Source organism: Pelodiscus sinensis, chromosome 8, assembly GCF_052426305.1.
Source record: "Pelodiscus sinensis isolate ZL-2025 chromosome 8, ASM5242630v1, whole genome shotgun sequence".
Classification (NCBI taxonomy): domain Eukaryota; kingdom Metazoa; phylum Chordata; order Testudines; family Trionychidae; genus Pelodiscus; species Pelodiscus sinensis.
Window position 1 is genome coordinate 31,938,740 of NC_143059.1, and position 21,725 is coordinate 31,960,464.

Genomic DNA, 21,725 nt, shown 5'->3' on the forward strand with positions numbered 1-21,725 from the left:
CCATCTAACACTTATGTTAACTTTCAGTTACCCAAAATTCTCAAATAATTCAAAATCAATCATTATAGAAACATGCATCACAAACTGTTTCTCCAGGTATTAAAAAAATCCATGTTTCTGAAATTTTTAAAAGTCTTTGAAACACCCTGGAGAACAGACTGATATAATGCAATAAAATCAAACACCACTGGATAGATCATTAATATCACTAGACAAACTATTCTGCCCTATGAAAAATGAAGCAGCAACTGCCTACCTCTTAACTGCATCCACCTGATCTTGGGTGTAACCTTTGCTAGTCTCCACACCTGCCTCCCCATTGGCTGATGGGAAGTCTCCACTCAATTTCCTAAAGTGGGCATTTGTGGACTCCCTGGATTTGGACTGGCCATTGGCTGATTGTTCATTCTTGTTGAGAGATTCGATCAGCACTAAAATTAAAAACAATTGAAAAAGAGAAAAGTTTAGAGATCATCCAAATCATAGAAGCTGCACTGTCCCTTTACTTGCAGAAAAGAGAAAGCACTCCTCATTTCTGTTATAATCATAAGGATCCTCCATTTGTTCTTCTCCCTTCATCAGAAATACCATCTTTTCACCTCAGGAATGCCAGTGTTCCCATTGGTTCTCAACGAAAAGTAGGGGGCACTACTTACTGATTCCAGATACTACTACTACTACCACTACTTCTTCAGCAGCAGCAAGCACACAGCCTCCGCAGCAATCCCAGGGCCTACCAGTCGGGGAGACAAGAGTCTGGAAATTACACCAAGGTTCCCAAAGAACTTGACCTTTGTTTTCTCATTTTCACTTTTCGCAATTTGTTCCATCTTCAGGGAATGAATAACCACCTTCAGAGCAGGGCTACTCAACTTTGGAAGCCCTGGGGGCCACAATGATACTCACAGCACATGCCGAGGGCCGCAACTTAAGTATGGTTGCATATATATGGTAATATGCAAATATATTCAAATAGCTTCTTTCACACTGACAGATGAATACAAAGATTAAGGCAAGACTACACAACCCGCAGGCCCTATTTAAGTCAGTTCAGCTGATATTAATAAAATGCAGTGTTTACCCAATTTCCACCCATATGACAGCACTTTTAATGAGCAATGACAGTCCAGGAATTTAACTACTAAAAAGCATATCAACAGATAACCATTATATTGACTCATCATTGTGGAATGTGTTCCCAGGGGAGGCCATGTTCAAAAGATGCCACCTGCAGGCCATGTGTTGAGCCCCGCGTAAACCCAAACCGCACCGTGAGCCACAAACAAATGGGCAGCCCGTGGGCCACGTGTTGAGTAGCCCTGCTTTAGAGAATAGTTCCCTGGGGAACAACTTCACCTCCGTCCATTTAACTCAACTAATCTTCTTTCAGTGCTACAATGCTCAATAAGTTACAATACAACACTGCTACCTACGAGGTTTAGAAAACAATCCCATGAGTCAAAACTTGTTAAAAGGGGGAGAAATAAAACTTTCTTCTAATTTTCCTGTGTTCCAGAGACACTGTAATGATTTAAATACAATGTGTGTTGAATAGGGTTGTAAAATCCTGTGTAATTGGTTAACTGGTTAAACATTATGTGAAACATAATTAAAGGGGGGCCGGGCCCACCACAGACAAGGGCTGCTCCAGATGGATGGCCATAGCAGCCCTTGCCTGTGGGTGGGTGGGAAGGCCAGATCTGCCAAGGACAGGGGCTGCTCCAGACAGACGGCTGGAGCAGCCCTCTGCCCCCGGCAGGCGGGGGAATTGGTCCAGTCCTTACCAGTTAATGAGAACCAGTAAGCCTCACCAATTAAGGGTGAGGCTTATTGGTTAGCCATTCACATTTCTAGTGCTGAATAACTTCCTTTGAGCACAGACAGCCACAGCACACAACAATGGTGATGAGGTTGTGGCCAATGTTCACTCTAATCTTTTCTACCTACATGTGGATTTTTTCCATCCATGGGTAGAAATTTTGGCATACGCACTGAAGTATGTGTGAATGTGCACCACAAGTAGAAACAAAAAACCTAGCTGTGCATGCTCTGCCAATCAGCTGGGTGCCACTTTAATCTTGTTCTGAGTGGCTGCGTAAGTACACTGCTTACAAGCAACACTGGTTGTGACTATAAACTTAACACCATCAGATACATAGCAGAATGCGTCGGAAGAGCACTTTGGATTTCAGCATGGTCCCATTTATTTGCAGGAAAGCTAGGAGAGCCTCTTTTTCAGTTTGAGAGACGTTTTTCAAATTCACATTTTAATTCACTGAGTGGGATATACCGTATATTCCGGCGTACAAGACGACCTCTGATGTTAAAAAACATCCCCCAAAAATCGGGGGTCGTCTTGTACGCCGGATGCCCCGCCGCCGGAGCCCCTCCGCGGCTTTGAAAGCCTCGGGGGAAGCCGGCGGCGGGGCATCCCAGGCGCGCATGGGCTGCCCCCCCGCCGGAGCCCCTCCGCGGCTTTGAAAGCCTTGGGGGGAAGCCGGCGGCGGGGCATCCCAGGCGCACATGGGCTGCGCCCCCGCCGGAGCCCCTCCGCGGCTTTGAAAGCCTTGGGGGGAAGCCGGCGGCGGGGCATCCCATGCGCGCCTGGGATGCCCCCCCCGCCGGCTTCCCCCGAGGCTTTCAAAGCCGCGGAGGGGCTCCGGCGGGGGGGCAGCCCATGCGCGCCTGGGATGCCCCGCCGCCGGCTTCCCCCGAGGCTTTCAAAGCCGCGGAGGGGCTCCGGCGGGGGGGGGGGGGGGCAGCCCAGGCGCTCCTGGCGGCTTTGCTCCCGGTGCCTCTGGTCTGCTGGGGACCATCTCCAGCAGACCAGGGACACCGGGAGCAAAGGAGGCGGAGGGGCGCTGGGGTATAAGATGAAACCCTATCTTTTAATTAAAAAGATAGGGGGTCGTCTTATACACCCAGTCGCCCTATACGCCGGAAAATACGGTACAAGTATTTTCTGTATGCTGTTCTAAGGCTCTTCTGCTGGAAAAGTTCTCCTATCCTGAGGGCTCCATGCTATGGGCACTACCTTTCATACTGAGGCATAGCAGGCATGATAATTTAGACTACAGACCAACAATACAGATTTAATTGTTCAGAGGAGTAAGCTGAAGATCATTGTGTTCTGCAGGCATAAAAGCGCCAAATTAATTTTTCATCTCATTTTGCAAAATTCACCTTTTAGCAAAGTTTATTTTTACTACATTTCTAACAACTCTTCAAGCCTTTAGTTTCTGCATTTCAGAAAACTATTCTCCATTGTATAAAAAGTACACATATTTAATAAAACTAGAAATTGAAAATAGGATTGACAGACATATCAGTAACTTGAAGAGATTGCAATCCGTTATCCAGAATCTATACCAGAGAAGGACATATCATCTACTGCAGCGTCCAAGAGTCTACTTGAATGCACATTTAAGGCCTTCTACCATAGAGATATTACATTCTTTTCGTAACAGCAAACAACATATGCAAGCCAGCAGCTGAGCCAAGATATCATATCTGCTACACAAAGTTTATGTTTGGGCAAGAAGAAACAGTTCAGTAATCCTACAACCAATTAAGAGAATTGTGACAGAATGAAGGATAAAAAGCAAAGAACACAGAAGACAAAGTACCTTGCTGAATTGCCTGTTGAGTTTCTGAACCTTAAAATATTTCTTTTCAGGAAACTTTGTGAAATAGATCTGGCTGTTACAAAACTCTCCAAAGGCACAGATTTAGTTTACAGCCTCTTTTGACCTTATAAATGACACCAGATAGGGTGCATCCTTCTTCCTCACATTTCCATTGCAGTTAAATACAGAAAATCTCAGACAGTCCTGCTCTCTACAAAAACAGGAATGTTTCTTATATTTTTAGCTATGTTAAGTTTTAGTTTTTAAAGCCCCAAGCAAGGCTACCCATTTTCTGGGGTTGGAGGGCTATTTCAGTTTAATACCCCCCTCATTGTGAAGAAATTTCTCAGGAAATACAGTCTAAATTCTCTCAACTTCATCTCATTGTTGTTACATATAGAATTCTACTTGATATTAAATTTCTCTTCTTCCTTAGTATTTACACTACAGGTTAGACCTCCTTGGTCTGGCACCCTCAGGATCTGACTGGTCCTGAATGAGGGAATTTGCAGGATAAGGGGAGGTCCCCTGCTATTAGCCCCCCAAGCCCACCACCCTGCCCTCCCTCCCAAACCAGACCACGGATGTTGCCAGACCCAGAGAGCTGTGGTTTAGGGAGGTACAACGTGTACTAAATATTTGTAGATCTATGGTCCTCTGCTACGCTTTAGAAAAACTGTATTTTCAGCTCTTTAAATCTTGTCTCAAAAGGCAATCCCTCCATCTCCCTTATTTTTGTTGTTGTTCACTGAATTCCCTTTAATTTGTCAATGTTTTTCTAGTAATTTGGGTTCAAAAACTGAAAGTTAAATTCCAGGTTCAGTTGCAGCAGGATCACATGCTGGCACTACTACTTCTGTGCTCCAAAAGATGGCTCCTTTGCGTATGCATTCCACAAATCACAATGGCCTTTTGTGCAACTATGGGAAACTGCAAAATCGTGTAAAAACTTGCCATCCATTATTAGCCCTGTAGTTCTATCAGTACTACCTTCCCAGCTTCCTCCCTCCCCATTAACAAGTGTGTTTAGATTACTTTTCCTCAGCCACATTAGCTTACACTTTTCCAAGTTTTAGAAAAGTCAACTAACAGCTGCTAAACTACCATCACCCACTGAAACTTTGTCTATGCTAGGGTTTGCATCTCTGGAGGTAATTTTAAAAAATTCCCTATTGTAGGCATTAATTTATATAGTCATAGCATGTGAAGAACCAATTCAGAATCTTCGTTATATGGGCCTAGAAGATTTACCAGGCATTGCTCAGGTCAGCAATGTCCCCATATAAATCATGGGGAGGGGAGGGGTTGCCTCCTGCCCTCCATAAAGAGTGCCTGGGGAGGTGGTAGTCTCAGGTGGGGCTGGGGATGAGGGGTTCAATATGGAGGCTGCCCTAGGAAGACAGGGCTATTCCAGCTCTCTCTCACGGCGGCAGCAGCTTGGGACCAGGTGAGAAATGCCTGTCCATGGTCATGGCAGCTCCAGCAGGCACAACCAAGGGGATGCATGTCCCCCAGCTGGAGCAGGTCCATGTTCATCTGACCCCTGAGCTCTCCATCCAGAGTGAGGAATGCAGCAAGGGAACAGCCAGCAATATCCCTGTATGAAATGGGGGGTGGGGCTCCTGCCCGGTGAGTGGGAAGCTCGGGAATGGGGCAATCCTGGATGGAACGGTGGGGGGGGGGGGGGCAGAGGGGAAGATCGCACTCCCAGACAGCCCCCTTCACCTGCCTGATGATTCTGTCTCTTTACTTCTCATAAAACCATACAGAAAATCTGATTCAGGCACATCCAAACCCTTACCTTGTTTTAAGTCATGGTAAGAGGAAGCTGTATACCAAATTTGGTAGTCCTAGCTCTTAGGCTGTGTATACATTGGCAAGATTTTGCCGCCTGGCTACACTGGCCCTTAGTATTTGCGCAAGAACACTGACGTTGTAATGAACAAAATCAGTGCTTCTTGCGCAAATATTCTGACGCTCCCACTCAAGAATAAGCCCTCTTGCGCAAGTGTTCTTGCGAAAGAGGCCAGTGTAGACAGATAACATCAATTTCTTGAGCAAGAAAGCCCGATGGCTAAAATGGCCATCGGAGCTTTCTTGTGCAAGAGAGCGTCTACACTGGCACGGATGCTTTTGTGCAAAAGCAAATCTTTTGCGCAAAGGCACATGCCAGTATAGACGCTCTCTTGTGCAAATACTTTTAACGGAAAAACTCTTCCGTTAAAAGTATTTGTGCAAAATCATGCCAGTGTAGACGCAGCCTTACTGTTTAGGAGGAGTTCTTGAACAAACTGACAGAAACTCACAGCCATAAAAACTGAAATACATAGTACAGGTTGAACCTCCTTAATCTGGCACCCTCAGAACCAGACTGGTGCAGAACTAGAGAATTTGCCGAACCATGGGAGGTCAATATTGTCTAACAGTATTACCAAGGCTTCCACTGCTTACAGGACTCTTAGAAGACATGTAGGGGTAAATTAGAGCTAAATAGCAGCACAGAACACAGAGCCAGGACTGGTGGCTGTAAACAAATTTTATGGGACTGTGAGAAACTTGTACATGATAAGCGGACATCCAACTAACTAAAATAATGCCAAACAACAGATGTTGCCAGACCAGAGAGTGTCAGACAAGAAAAGTTCAACCTGTAGATAAGTAATGTTATTATAATTATACTAAGCAGTGTACGTACATGGTCTACACAAAGAGCCTTTTGATTTTTGCCAGCACTGATTTCACCAACAGGTTGTAAGTGAGATTTTTAGGAATCAGGTTAATCATACAAAGTCTAAATTAACACCATGTATTTAGAGAGGTTTTAAGACTTCTCCCCCACTGTGGATTACTGGGAATGTCACAAAACATAGAGAAACAGAGCTTACACTTAGATATTGGCTGAAGGAAGGTGAAAGACCTAACAATAGAATGGTTGGGGTTACAGTAGGAACTTTTAAGCAGCACATTATTTCAAAAAAAATTCATGTACCCCTATTTTCATGCCTCCTAGGACTCTAGTACGCCCACTTTCACTAACCCATCCATTATTCCACATTAAATAAGCCTCCTGTCTATTGTGCCCTACTCAAGCCAGATATTTAGCGAGAGTAGGACTGCTTCAAGTGCAGCAGTGGAAAGCAACTAAGTAGAAATACTTTGTTATACTACTCAAGTATGTTTTTTCAGTATTTGTACTTAAGTAATTTATTTTTGTGATACTTCAACTTTTATTCAAGTAGTATTTTTTAGAAAATATTGTACTTTTTACTCCACTACCATTTCCTGAAGCACTTAGTTACTCACTACTTTTAGAACCCTACTGATAGTTGTGCAAGCCAGCATTCTGATTTGCTAAAGCACAGCTGCATGCGCAAAGCATCCAATTGTCATGCAGTGACAATTAAAAATCCCCCACAACCAATAAACAAGCACAATGACCCTGCCAATGAAGAAGCTTTTTAACAGCCACATCAACACCGTTTCATTCAAAACCAGTATCTATGCAGGGGTGGGGAGCCCCAGGCATTGCAGGCCAGATCTGGCGTGTCAGGGAGAAGAAGCGCAGCACCGTGCGCTGCCGCTCCCCTCCCCCGAGCTGGGGGAATGTGGTGCTGGAAACCGCTCATGGGAGGGTTTCCCTGCTGCTCTCATTGGCTAGATTTTGGCTCCCTTCATGGCCAGACCCTGCACCCCCATCTCTCTCCTGCACCCCCCCTCCCTGCCCAGCTCTCTCAACCCCAGTCTGCCCTATACCCTCCCATCCACCCCACCCTCAGTCCGCTCTTGCACTTCCCTCCCAGCAAGACCTTCACTCCCAGCCCACTCCAGCACCTTACCTCCCATCCAGACCCACACCCAATCCCACTCCCTGGCAACCCCCTTCTGCCCATTGAACCCCTCATTTTGGCCTCGCCCTAGAGCTGGGGGTCTCACAAAATCTACTAACCCTGGGACCCTAAAAGAGTTAATTTGGCCTGTTGGAAGCCCTAAAGCTTGGTTCTCCCTGCCTCCCTGCCGTGGGGCTGGAGCACCAGGGGAATGAGGTACCTCAGTTCGGGGCTTTATCAGTGAGAGTTTTTTGGTTTTTTTTGGGAGGGTTGCTTTTCACTTTTGTGGCTTCTGAGCCAAATAATGGTGCCCTATTATAATTTGGGTGGTTAACCATAGATTTCCATAGGATGGCTACCTTTTACTTCTGGATACTTGAGTACAATTAAGATGTGATACATTTGTACTCTTACTCAAGTAGTTTTCCAGAAGGATACTTTGACTTTTACTTGATTACATTTTTTTTCCAAAGTAGCAGTTCTTTTACTCAAGTAAGTTTTTTGGGTACTTTTTCCACCACTGTCCAGGTGTAGGTAAGGATGCCCACACATGATGAGCAGGCTAGTATTTATTCACCCTTTAGTAGCTGTTTCCCTGATCAGCATCATAGCAACAGTCTTCAAGAAAGCCAAGACATCTCTGAGGAGGATCCATTCTTGCCAGAATATAGCTTCTCAATTTCTAGGATGGGTTTTTCCATAAAAAGATTACACTATTTCCTGGGTAATTAGATAAAAAGGTTAAACATCAATCTTAAGGCAAAAATCACGTCAGAAACAGAACAAGCCTATTCACCATATCTGCAGTTTCGGGAGGAGGCCAGAGAGAGGCACACAAAAAGCCTAGAGCATCTATTGTGAAAGAATTCTGAAAACAAAATGACCCTCCATGCTTCGTCTCACCCCACAACAGCTGGAAAAAAAATCAAAGCCAATTTTGGTTCTGTCTAAAAAATGTAGAGCAGGAATTCACACAAGCGACAATAAATGTTTATCAATAAAAGAATTGATTACCCCCTGCCTAACAATTGACTTCCTGGTCACTTTTACTAAATGTCAAAGGCTTCAGTTTACTATTTATTTCTAAAGTTTGCAGACACATCTGGGACGCTGCACAATTCAAAATAGCTAAACAAATCCAGTTGGGTCAATGGGCCAGACAATAACTTCCAAAATAAAGCAGGTAAGAAGGAAGAGCTGTTGAAAAAATATACTAACACCCCCCCCTCCATATACACACACATACAATGTAGAAATTAATAGACTTTGCAGAAGTCCTAAAGATAGTTACAGAGGGACTCTGGGGGATATGCTCAAGGAGGGAATTCTGCAGCTTTGTAAATCAAAAACAATAGTAAAGGTAATTACATTTATTGCAATTTTTCAAGGGAGACATTAGGGGATAGCCCATCACTTGTATATAGCATTCTCAGACCTTGATAAAAAGAGGACTTTATAAGAACATAAGAACGGCCGTACTGGGTCAGACCAAAGGTCCATGTAGCCCAGTATCCTGTCTACCCACAGTGGCCAGCACCAGGTGCCCCAGAGAGGGTGGACCGAAGACAATGATCAAGCGATTTGTCTCCTGCCATCCCTCTCCAGCCTCTGACAAACAGAGGCCAAGGACACCATTTTATCCCCTGGCTAATAGCCTTTTATGGACCTAACCTCCATGAATTTATCCAGCTTCTCTTTAAACTCTATTATAGTCCTAGCCTTCACAGCCTCCTCTGGCAAGGAGTTCCACAGGTTGACAACACGCTGCGTGAAGAACTTTCTTTTATTAGTTTTAAACCTGCTACCCATTAATTTCATTTGGTGTCCTCTAGTCCTTATACTATGGGAACTAATAAATAACTTTTCTTTATCAGCCTTCTCCACACCACTCATGATTTTATAGACCTCTATCATATCCCCCCTCAGTCTCCTCTTTTCTAAACTGAAAAATCCCAGTCGCTTTAACCTCTCCTCATATGGGACCCGTTCCAAACCCCTAATCATTTTAGTTGCCCTTTTCTGAACCCTTTCCAAGGCCAAAATATCCTTTTTGAGGTGAGGAGACCACATCTGTACACAGTATTCAAGATGTGGGCATATCATAGTTTTATACAGGGGCAGTAAGATATTCTGGGTCTTATTTTCTATCCCTTTCCTAATAATTCCTAGCATCCTATTTGCCTTTTTGACCGCCGCTGCACTCTGTGTGGAAGTTTTCAGAGAACTGTCCACGATAACTCCAAGATCTCTTTCCTGATTTGTCGTAGCCAAATTAGCCCCCATCATACTGTACGTATAGTTGGGGTTATTTTTCACGATGTGCATTACTTTACACTTATCCACATTAAATTTCATTTGCCATTTTGTTGCCCAATCACTCAGTTTGGTGAGATCTTTTTGGAGTCCCTCACAGTCTGCTTCTGTCTTGACTATCCTAAACAGTTTGGTATCATCTGCAAACTTTACTACCTCACTGCTTACCCCTTTCACCAGATCATTTATGAATAAGTTGAAAAGGACTGGTCCCAGGACTGACCCTTGGGGTACACCGCTAGTTACCCCTCTCCAATCTGAAATTTTACCATTTATTCCTACCCTTTGTTTCCTGTCTTTTAACCAGTTCTCAATCCAAGAAAGGACCTTCCCTCTTATCCCATGGCCATGTAATTTACACAAGAGCCTTTGGTGAGGGACCTTGTCAAAGGCTTTCTGAAAATCCAAGTATACTATATCTACTGGATCCCCCTTGTCCGCATGTTTGTTAACCCCTTCAAAGAACTCTAACAGATTAGTAAAACAGGATTTCCCTTTACAGAAACCATGTTGACTTTTGTATAGAATCTCAGCACAGCAGACTGGAGAGAGCAAGTGGGGTGAGCCTGTTTCCCCTCCCCCCCCTCTAGCCAGGTTTCTCCCCCTTATTCCTGTAGTGATATCATAATGCAGAACACATTATCTAGCTAGCATCTTCATGACCACAGTATCACAATGGGTGATGACCTCGCAGCCAAAGGAGATACCAGGAGAAAGCAAGCAATGGAAGTTTGTAAAGTTAGTAGCAAAAAACAAAGCTTTTATTTCACCTTCTCCCGCATGCAAACCCCTCTGTGATTCTCTAAGCCCACAATGGTCAGTGAACTACATGGCATGTTAGTAATAAATTCTTCCCTTTTCACACCAGAGATTAGTTTGGCATAATCACAGCACTCTAGGACAGTGTTTCCCAAACTATGGGCCCGCTACTGGGCTGCAGGAAAAAAGTACCGGTCCTCAGCGTGGCTGCTGGGGTGTTCTGGGCTCCCAGAGTACCTTTGTGGCTCCAGGTCCCCCAAGCCCTTGGCTGGCATGGGCGGAGGCTGCAGCTGGATCTTTCGGCTCCTGGCAGAGGCATAGCTAGGGGAGGTCGGGGGGAAGAGCCAGCCATCAGAAGCAGCACTGAATGGGGAAATCTGGGCGGGCCAGGGAGATTGGGGGAGGGGCAGCCGGCGGAAGCAGAGCTGGGCAAGGGGATGGCTGGGGGAGATTGGGAGGAGGAATAGGGGAGAAGCAGCCACTGGAAGCAGGGCTTGCTTGGGGCATCGGGACTGTCCATGAGAAATTGGGGGGCTGGCGGAAGCAGGGCTGCCAGGGGGTGTGAGGTTGGGGGTAGGGAGCTGGCCAGGGAAGATATGGGGGGGAAGGGGGGGAAGAGAAGCAGCCGCCGGAAGCAGGGCTGGACGCAGGCAGCAGGACTGGCCAAGGGAGATTGGGAGGAGAAGTGGGGGAGAACTGGCTGTCCGGGAGGGGATTGGGGGAAGTGGGGCTGGCCGGAGGCGCAGCAGGGGGAGTGAATCGGCTAGCGGGGAGCGGGACTGACCCGGCCATATGCGGATCTCGGGGTGCTTCCCCCTCCCCCCACCCGCAAAGTACGAGTGAGTCCGGCCTGGGGATTCTATTGTGCCTCCACACACACACACACACACACACACACACACTCCCTCCCCCCCCCCCTCTCTCTCTCCCCCTCTCCCTCTCCCCCCCCGCCCCCAGGCAGTTCGAAACTACAAACTGATACATCTAGTAATAATAAAACTTACCCAATAAGAAAATACCAGACATGTTATATGTCTGGTATTTTCTCAGTTTGTTTTTTATGTGTTTATATTTTTGGGCTGCAAAAAACAATACGGAAAAAAAAGGGTTCCAACTAAAGTAAAAAGTTTGGGAAACCCTGGTCTAACCGGCTTTCTGTCTGTTTTACAGTCCATTTATCCAATCCATATTCCTTAACTTGCTGGCAAGAATATTGTGGGTGACCATATCCAAAGCTTTGCTAAAGCTGGCACTGGGGGCTTTGGGAGGACCAGAAACAACTTATTTGAATATTCATCATTTGATTAATGAATATGCAAATATGCAAATAAATGATACAGGTCCTCCAAAAGTTTGTGAATGGATTTACTGGTCCCTGTGTCAAAAAGTTTGGGAACCTCTGCTCTAGGGTGTCAATATTTCATACCCCTGAGTGAGGTAGCTAGGCTGAGCTAAAGTTAAAGAGTCGACTAGGGTTCACTCTTTCTTGTAATTAACAATTTTCTTCCACAATTTGATCTGAGGAAGTGGGTCTGGCCCACAAAAGCTCATCACCTAATAAACTATCTTGTTAGTCTTTAAAGTGCTACATAGTCCTGTTTTTTGTTTCAGCTAGACCAGACTAACACGGCTACATATCTATCACTATTGTCAATTAACAGCATCTTTGGCCTTAGGTTAAGTTGTAAAGTAGGTGTGAAATGGGGACTCTTTGGGCCGTCAAAGGCATGAAGACTCACAGGGACAAATATGTAGGCTCTGTCTCTCCAGTGTTTCATTATTTCTTGGGACATGCCTATCCAGCACCTGGGAGGTGTCTACCCAGCTCAGGCAGACAAACTCACTAGCTCAGATCAAGCTAGCACATTAAAATAGCCAAGTGGTTATGGCAGATTGAGCTAGCTGCCAAGTGCAACTACATCTGATCAGCTAGGTACATACTGTACATTAGCTAGGTACATTAGACTTAAGAATTTATTCCAAGCCTCTACCCTTACTGAGTGAAAGAAAGGCCTGGTAATGCTGGAATTGGATTCCAGTTTATCCATGTATGCGAATTATGATACAGGTTCCAATATCGCCAACTTTTCCTCCTCCACCCTACCAAAGATTTCAGCATGACTGTATTCAGTCATACTCCCAATGTAATTATGCCTCCAATTTGGGGGAGGAGCAGGGAATACTTTATCAAACCTTTCATTTAACTAGCTTCTTTCCTAGTCAACTACTTTTGGGAGGGGTGAGAAGCACTGAAAATGAGCTCCCCAGAGACCACAAAAACCTCTAAATTGTATGTGTGCTGGGGTGGGAGGAGTCTGGACCAATAGCAGGACAGATGGATTTTTAAAAGGTTGGAGTTTTTGTTCTGAATTACTTAAAAAAATAAAATAAAGCCAGACAAAACTTTCAACATGGTTGTGCTGTCTCCATCAAAAAAGCAGTGTTTACAAGTTTATTGTGTTTTGTTGGCATGGTAAGCTATGTGTAATTTAGGTCTTTGTTTACATGGGCAAATCACAGGAAAGTTTTTGAGAAATAGCTAAGGTGTGAATTTAAAGTACAATAGCTGTTCTGCACTAACTCCCAGAGCGGGCATACTTATTCTGCACTAATAGTGTCTTTTTGTGCATTTGGTTAATCCACTTCCAAAGTAGATACATAAGGAACTAGTCTGTAATAGCTATTAAGTCCCAGTAATAGTTTTTCTGCAGTAATTATCCTGGGCTTTTTCCCTATGTAAAAAAGCTGTAAAAATAGAAAGGACAAGCTCCTTCAGAAGTTCAGTGTCTAGAGTTTTAATTTCCAGTAATTTCTGAGAATGTAAAAGGCTAACTGGTAAACCTCACCCTTATGGGTTCCACTTAACTGGTAGAGGCTGGAGCAGCTCCCCACCTCAGTCAGGGGGCTGCTCAAGCCCCACAGGCCTCACTGCAGGCGGGGCCTTGTCCATGGTAGGCCTGGCCGGCCCTGTTCCTCTGTGGCAAGTTACACGGATGTGGCTCCCAGGAAGGCTTCACTGTGGGCTCCACAATATAAACCTAAGCTTAATACTGAAGAGTCAGCAATACATGTAACTGCTAGATTTTTATCGGTCACATAGTTATCTTTTTAAACAACTTTTGACATCCTTATAATTTACACTACTGCCTGTTCCTAAAACAGAGAACAGTCCATTCCTGAGTGAAGCTTCTATATAACATGATACCATTTCTGCTTTCTCTTTCCTTCCTTTCAGTTTTTTCCTTAGCACTTATTTTCAGGAAGTTTCATTATTTAAATACCCAACTATCAAGTGAGAGCTTGATGGGGAGCAACTCTAGACCTATATGTTGCCAAATAACACCTCACTAGGGGTACATCCTCAATATCTACACCTACATGTCCACATATAATCTACCTGACATCACAATATGTAAGACCCAATAATTTTGCAGGCACAGTTTCACTCAGAAGCTTATCAAGTTTCTATCTTGATACTTCTCCAAACTGCATTAATTAGCCTTTTAGCAAAAATATTATGGGTCTTTTCACCACCGGTTGAACCTCCCTAGTCTGGCACCCTGGGGACCTGACAGAACCAGAGAATTCACCAAACCACAGGTCAAAGTTGTCTAACAGCATTACCAACACTTCCATTACTTACTGGGCTCTCAGAACCCATTTAGGGGTGAATCAGAGCTAATTAACAGCACAAAACATTGAGAGCCAGCACTGGTGGCTGTAAGTTTATTTTATGGGACAACAGAAAACTTAGCCATATCCATGGTAAGTGGATATCCAGTTAACTAAAATCATGCCAGACCACAGATGTTGCCGGACCAGAGAGTGCCAGGGTAGAGAGGTTCAAACTGCATTAAGAACTGGACTAAGCTTAAGCACAGACACCCTCATCCTAAGTAAGTCTGAACCATCTCAACAGAGAGTGTCCTTTATCCGTAACATCACCTGTTCTAGACTTGAACTTCTACACACCCAAAACTGGTGTTATTTCACTGACCAGCTTTAGAAGAGGTTTACACAGTTCATAGGCCCATAGCAAACTCACATATTCAGAACACTGTAAAGGGAGGAAAGGGCCCCATAGTGTGCCAGTTTCCTCCTCTTCTGATTGAGAAGCTCAGTCTGGCTGTTACAACTTGTCCTCTAACTGCCAAACATCACCCCAAAAGTGAGCAGCAAAAGTGTGTGCAGGAAATACTACTTACAGGGGAGCAGCTGCCCCATGCCTGGGTGCAAAGGCCTAGGGCAGCGGCTCCCCCCACCCCGTTATACAACGTGGCCTTTCCCCGGCAGGCTGAGGTGGGAGACGGAGCGAGGGTTTAGCGGCAATTCCAGAAGTGCGGGGGAGGGGGAACGAGCCGGCCTGCCCATGGGCGGAGTGGGTGCAGCAGGGCGGGGAAGAGTTGGGGGGTGGAAACTGAGCGTTGGGGGGCTCCCCAGGGGCAAGGGAGCGGTAGGGTCTGTGGGGGCGGTTCAGCAGGCAGGGGGCTCCACGGGGGGGTTGTGTCTCGCTGGTAGAGGGACTATTACCCCCCAGCCTGACGGCGCGGGGCCCTATGGGAATTGTAGTCCATTGAGCCCCGGTGGTGCGGGGTTCCGCCTCCTGTCCCAGCACAGGGGGGGTCTTGCTCCCCGCCCACCTCCCCCATGACTCCCCGCGGCCACACCCGAGTTCTACCCACAGCGGACTCGCACTAGAACCCCCGCCACCCTGCCTGCCGGGCAAGCGAGGACTCCACGTCCCATGATCCCCAGCGCGGCGGGGCTCGGTGCGCAGGCGCAGTGCAGGTGAGAGGTCACCCGCGCCGCCGTTCGTGCCGCAGGCCCCGGCTCCCCCGCGCCCCGGACGCCACTCACCGCGGACCCGCTGGGAGGGGTAGAGGCGCTGGGCCTTCTCCAAGAAGCGCAGCGCCTTCTCAGGCTGGCTGGCCTTGATGGCGGCCACGGCAATGGCAATACAGCGCTCCGCCTCGTCCCTGTTGGACTCCATGGCGGCGGCAGTGGCCGAGACGGGGGGAGGGGCCGGCGCGCGGCAATGGCGTCACCAACCGCGTGCGCAGAAACCCCTGCCGGAAGCTCTCAGAGCTACCGAAGACCCACATCACTAGAGCTACCTTGTGGGCAGGAGTAGCTGCGGTGTTACCGTATTGACCGGTATATCGGCGCATGCACTTAAGCTAGGCCATCCCCCAGGCCCGTGGTGTCCAAGTAGTTCTGAAGCAGTGGCCACTGCGATAGCCAACTAGCCACATTCGAGTGGAAAAATAGCCCCAACTGGGCTGCATCCTCCAGGGCGTTGGCTCATTGCTGACCACACAGCCCTGCGCTAGGCTCTAGGCTGAGCACCCCAATGACAGCCTGACCGGGACTCCCCTGTGCCAGCTCTGACCAAGGCTGTGTTTCCCACCACAGGGCTGCGCTCCCCATCTCACCCACCCTGGCTGGAGCTGCACACCTGGCCCTACTGCCTCTAGCTGCGGCTGCACTCCTTGCCATCTTCGCTGTCCAGGGCTGTGCTCTGGGCTCCCTGGGGCTGTGCTTCCCCACTGCCAGCCCAGACACAGCTGCTCTTCTGAATCTGCCCAGCTGGGGCTCTCTGTTTCAGCAAGTCCCCTGGTCCTGCCACCACAGATGTTGCCGGATCACAGAATCCAAGATTTTTTAGGTTAAACCTGTAGTATATTAAGTCCAATAACTGCTCAGCTGTTGACTCCTAACCTGATCTTGGAGGGTCCTCATACTTTTGAGTAAAATATAATCTATCTGCTAAGCATACGTATAGAACTAATACTGAAAATTATTGAAGCAGTAACAACAATAAGAAAAACCAAAATATATGTATTAAAATAGGCTTGACTAAGGGCTTTAAGCATTAAGGCCTTAGAGTGAGGCCTAGCAGAAATTATCAATTTACATAAGCTAGCATGAGTCATGAGTATTATGAGCTCATCTGAAGGCTATGAAATTATATGTTTGACCTGAAGTTAATATAATCTAGCAATATAAGGCTATTGTGAAGGCCAAGACTGTACGAGGGTCAAAAATGAACTAGATAAAGAGGTTAGGTCCATCAATGGCTGTTAACCAGGATGGGTAGGAATGGTGTCCCTAGCTTCAGAAGCTGGGAATGGGTGACAGGGGAGGAATCTCCATATGTACATTCCCTCTAGGGTACCATTATTGAAGGACAGAATAATGAGCTAGATGGACCTTCGGTCTGACTCAGTATGGTCATCCTACAGTTCTTATATGATGGACTTTTTGAAGTAAGAACTAACAATCAGAGTAATTGGGAATGGAATTGACACAAATGATTAGGTTAATTGTTGGAAATGTAATTATGATTAACCAGAATACCTTAAATCGGTCTTCTGGATTACCAAATATGAGCAGGGACTGAGATTTAATCAGATATGGTCCAAGATCTATGTGGGTGGAATGGAAAAAGGTATATAAAAGGTTGTCAAACTCATCCCTAGCTGGTACATGAGGCAGCCAGTCCAGGACACTGTTTATATCTAATTGTCTCCATATGTTTTTAAGTAGGCACAATGTAAGACTTTTAAATATTCACACTTTAGAAAACTCCTTACTGTTCTTGTATATATATTTTTCTATTATTTCAATTATATTGATCTGTATTTACTAAGGCTCAAAGTTTCTTACGTTTGCTTTACCAATTAATTAACTCTAAGTAGCTGCCTAAATAAAGAATGTGTTATTTGTAACAGGTGCACTTTGCACTCTAGTCTAATCCCAGGCTATACAGCCTACTCTGTTTATTTCTATAGAAGAGCTAGAATGGGAGGCTTAAGATGAGGCCTGTAGGCCCCACACTGCCAGCAATAGCATTGATGACGCAGACAGGCTCCACACTGGTGACAAGAGGTTTAAGGAGTTTGGTTGTATTCATGTAGATGGACTATGTAGGCCAAAGGTGCTAAAATAGCCCAGTTACAGTTCAACATTTAATGCAGTTAAATAAGATTTGGCATACGGAGCCCTTAGCCTGCTTAGTACCATGGCAAACACCATAAGAAATCCCATTAAGCTTTTATTGAAGATACAGGAAAGAAGAAAAACAATGAACACATTTGAAATGTAAAGCATTAAGTAAGGTTTTTATTTTAACAACATTGCTTATTCCCCTTCCCTTTAGCTGGAGAGAGTTTTAGAAGGAAAACCTCCCTTGTATGACAGTCTCTTAGATCAGTGTTTCTCAACCAGTGGTACGAGTATCCTTAGGGGTACTTGAGAGAAGTCTGGGGGGTACGTAAACACAACTGAAATTTGGAGAAAACTGAATTTTTGTTTTAAGTTTTACAGCGCTTTATTATTTTTATTCTTTTTATACCCAAAAATTTCATCGCCCTCCCAGCTACGATTAAGTTGTTTACACAAATGTGTTGCAATAGTAGAAAAAAATTGTGTGTCTGAAAACTGTAGGTACTGGGGGTACTTACAATTGTTTTTGAAAAGGGAGTACTTTATATTAAAAAAAGGTTGAAAAACACTTAGATTGTATCCAAGACAGTACAGGCAGTCCCCGGGTTACGTACAAGATAGGGACTATAGGTTTGTTCTTAAGTTGAATTTGTACGTAACTCGGAACTGGCTCCAGATTCAGCCGCTGCTGCTGAAACTGACCAGGGGCTGACTACAGGAAGCCCGAGGCAGAGTTGCTCTGCCCCCAGCTTCCTGGAATCAGCCACTGATCAGTTTCAACAGCGGCTGAATCTGGAGCCTGGGACAGAACAGCTGGGGCGCTGCTGGGTAGGTCCCCCCAGGACCAACCCGGCAGCACCCCAGCTGCTGTACCCCAGGCGTCCACAGCAAAAGCCTGGTCTGCTGGGGGGAGGGCGCACTAGCTGCGCCCCCCTCCCCAGCAGACCAGGGAGACCCGGAGCAAAGCCACAGAGGCGCAGGACCCCGCCGCCTCCGAGGCTTTGCTCCGGGTGTTCCTGGTCTGCTCGGGGTGTCCCTGGTCTGCTGGGAGGGGTCCCCAGCAGACCACGGACTCCCCGAGCAAAGCCGCAGAGGTGCGGGACCACACCGCCTCTGCGGCTTTGCTCGGGGTGTCCCTGGTCTGCTGGGGACGCCCCCAGCAGACCAGGGACACCCGGAGCAGCTTTTCTCGCCCCGGAGGACGTGGTGGCAGGATCACTGCGCGTCTGGGTGGTCCCGCTGCCTGCGAGTTCCGGGGCAAGAAAAGCCCCATTCGTAAGTGCAGATCCGACATAAGTCGGATCCGCGTAACTCGGGGACTACCTGTAATAACTAACCTCAGAGCAGTCCCATCCCTAGCAAAAGGTTTGGGGTGGATGCTCCAGGCCTTGTGCTGTGAGGGGCTCTGCAGTGGCTGCCTCAACTGTCCTATGAGTAAGGCCTGGGGAATTACCTGGGAGCCAGGTGCAGGGTGGCTTCAGGAGTCACACCCTTCATATTGTCACTGCGGTGGTGGGAGCCAGAGCAACCTGGCAGCCAGCTTTGCTCTGCCTCTGCCCTCCTGCACAGCTGCAGTGAAGCCAGTGTACTGGAAGGTGGCAGAGGTGGACGGGATGGGGTGGGGCTGAAACAGAGGCAGGGCCTGCTACAGGGTGGGTTGCCCAGTGCGCCACACCTGGGACACTAGGGGGGAGTTGTTCCAGGCCCTGTACTCCTATAGGGATGGCCCTCACTGTCCTTTTGGCTAAAAGAGAAGTTAGTTGGTATGAGCTGGAACTGCTGCTGTACAGGATGATCCCCTTTCATTCCAGGTGGTGTCTGGGATTTGGCAGGAAGCAGTACAGGTGGCAATGTCATTTGGCTCCCTTTCTCTGACCTGGTATGGTCTGGACATCTCTTAGCATCAGGATGAAGGACCAAGATCCTAGGAGTTGGTGGGGGTGGCAGGCATGATGATGAAACTTTCTTCATTTCTCTCTTTGTGTTATTCCTCTCTACCTCTTTCAAAGGAACAGTAAGGTGGAATAGCCAGTGACCTCAGGCCCTGAAGGTTTATGGGACAAACCTGTTTTTCAGTTCTTTGTTTTGTTCCCAGGACTGCTGCTGGGCAAGAGCAAAGGGGGCAATCGTCCAGGGACATGGCAATTCAAAAGGGCCCTGGGCTCCCAGCTGCCACTGCCACTGCTGCAGCAGTAGTGGCCAGAGCTCCAGGCCCTTCAAATTGCCACTAGGGTCGGGGGATAACACTGAAGCCTGGGTGGCACTGAGGGCTGGCTGCCCAGAACCACCCCTTTCATCTGAGGCCCTGCCCTTTCTGGAGGCGTGGAGTTGGCCCCACCCATTTTGAAATGATGGGCAGCATATTTCAGTGTTTTTAAACCTCATTCCACAAGGAATAATGCCTCTTTCAAAATAGCTATTTCAGAATAGCAGTAGCGTGGACGCTTCACTGTTGCTATTTCAAAATAGCTCCTCCCTGAGGCCATTCAAAGTAATTACTCCCCAGTACTTCCTGGGGCTCTAAATCAAGGTAGCGTGTCTACATTAGGGGAGTATTTCTTCTGGAATAGCTTATTCCAAAATAATTGTGCAGTATAGACATAGCCTTAGAGAATCATAGAATACTAGGACTGGAAGGGACCTCGAGAGGTCATCGAGTCCTGTCCCCTGCCCTCATGGCAGGACCAAGTACTGTCTAGACCATCCCTGATAGACATTTATCTAACCTACTCTTAAATATTTCCAGAGATGGAGATTCTACAACCTCCCTGGGCAATTTATTCCAGTGTTTGACCACCCTGACAGTTAGGAACTTTTTCCTTATGTCCAACCTAAACCTCCCTTGCTGCAGTTTAAGCCCATTGCTTCTTGTTCTGTCCTCAGAGGCCAAGATGAACAAGTTTTCTCCCTCCTCATGACACCCTTTTAGATACCTGAAAACTGCTATCATGTCCCCCCTCAATCATCTCTTTTCTAAACTAAACAAACCCAATTATTTCAGCCTTCCTTCATAGGTCATGTTCTCTAGATCTTTAATCATTCTTGTTGCTCTTCTCTGGACCCTCTCCAATTTCTCCACATCTTTCTTGAAATGCGGTGCCTAGAACTGGACACAATACTCCAACTGAGGCCTACCCAGCGCAGAGTAGAGCGGAAGAATGACTTCTTGTGTCTTGTTCACAACACACCTGTTAATGCATCCCAGAATCATGTTTGCTTTTTTTGCAACAGCATTACACTGTTGAATCATATTTAGTTTGTGGTTCACTATAACCTCTAGATCCCTTTCTGCCGTACTCCTTCCTAGACAGTCGCTTCCCATTCTGTATGTGTGAAACTGATTGTTCCTTCCTAAGTGGAGCACTTTACATTTATCTTTATTAAACTTCATTCTGTTTACCTCAGACCATTTCTCCAATTTGTCCAGATCATTTTGAATTATGACCCTATCCCCCAAAGCAGTCGCAAACCCTCCCAGCTTGGTATCATCTGCAAACTTAATAAGCATACTTTCTGTGCCAATATCTAAATCGTTGACGAAGATATTGAACAGAGCCAGTCCCAAAACAGACCCCTGCGGAACCCCACTTGTTATACCTTTCCAGCAGGATTGAGAACCGTTAATAACTTCTCTCTGAGTACGGTTATCCAGCCAGTTATGCACCCACCTTATAGTAGCCCCATCTAAGTTGTATTTGCCTAGTTTATTGATAAGAATATCGTGCGGGACCGTATCAAATGCCTTACTAAAGTCTAGGTATACCACATCCACCGCTTCTCCCTTATCCACAAGACTCGTTATCCCATCAAAGAAAGCTATCAGATTGGTTTGACCTGATTTGTTCTTTACAAATCCATGCTGGCTGTTCCCTATCACCTTACCACTTTCCAAGTGTTTGCAGATGATTTCTTTAATTATTTGCTCTATCATCTTCCCTTGCACAGAAGTTAAACTAACTGGTCTGTAGTTTCCTGGGTTGTTCTTATTTCCCTTTTTATAGATGGGTGCTATATTTGCCCTTTTCCAGTCTTCTGGAATCTCTCCTGTCTCCCATGATTTTCCAAAGATGATAGCTAGAGGCTCAGATACCTCCTCTATTAGCTCCTTGAGTATTCTAGGATGCATTTCATCAGGGCCTGGTTACTTGCAGACATCTAACTTTTCTAAGTGATTTTTAACTTGTTCTTTTTTTATTTTATCTTCTAAACCTACCCCCTTCCCACTAGCATTCACTATATTAGGCATTCCTACATC

The 21,725-nt window shown here is 46.3% G+C and overlaps 1 protein-coding gene across 1 annotated transcript in view; it reads right to left on the reverse strand.

Annotated features, from left to right (window-relative positions):
- The window catches only part of DNAJB12 (DnaJ heat shock protein family (Hsp40) member B12), a 43,873-nt gene extending 28,303 nt beyond the window's left edge, over positions 1-15,570 (reverse strand). The window contains exons 1-2 of the mRNA XM_075935005.2: positions 15,383-15,570; positions 257-431 (exon numbers count right to left, since the gene is read on the reverse strand). Coding sequence (XP_075791120.1) covers positions 257-431; positions 15,383-15,515 — 308 coding nt within the window. The 5' untranslated portion in view covers positions 15,516-15,570. The remainder of the gene's footprint in view (positions 1-256; positions 432-15,382) is intronic.
- Between the last annotated feature and the right edge of the window lie 6,155 nt (positions 15,571-21,725).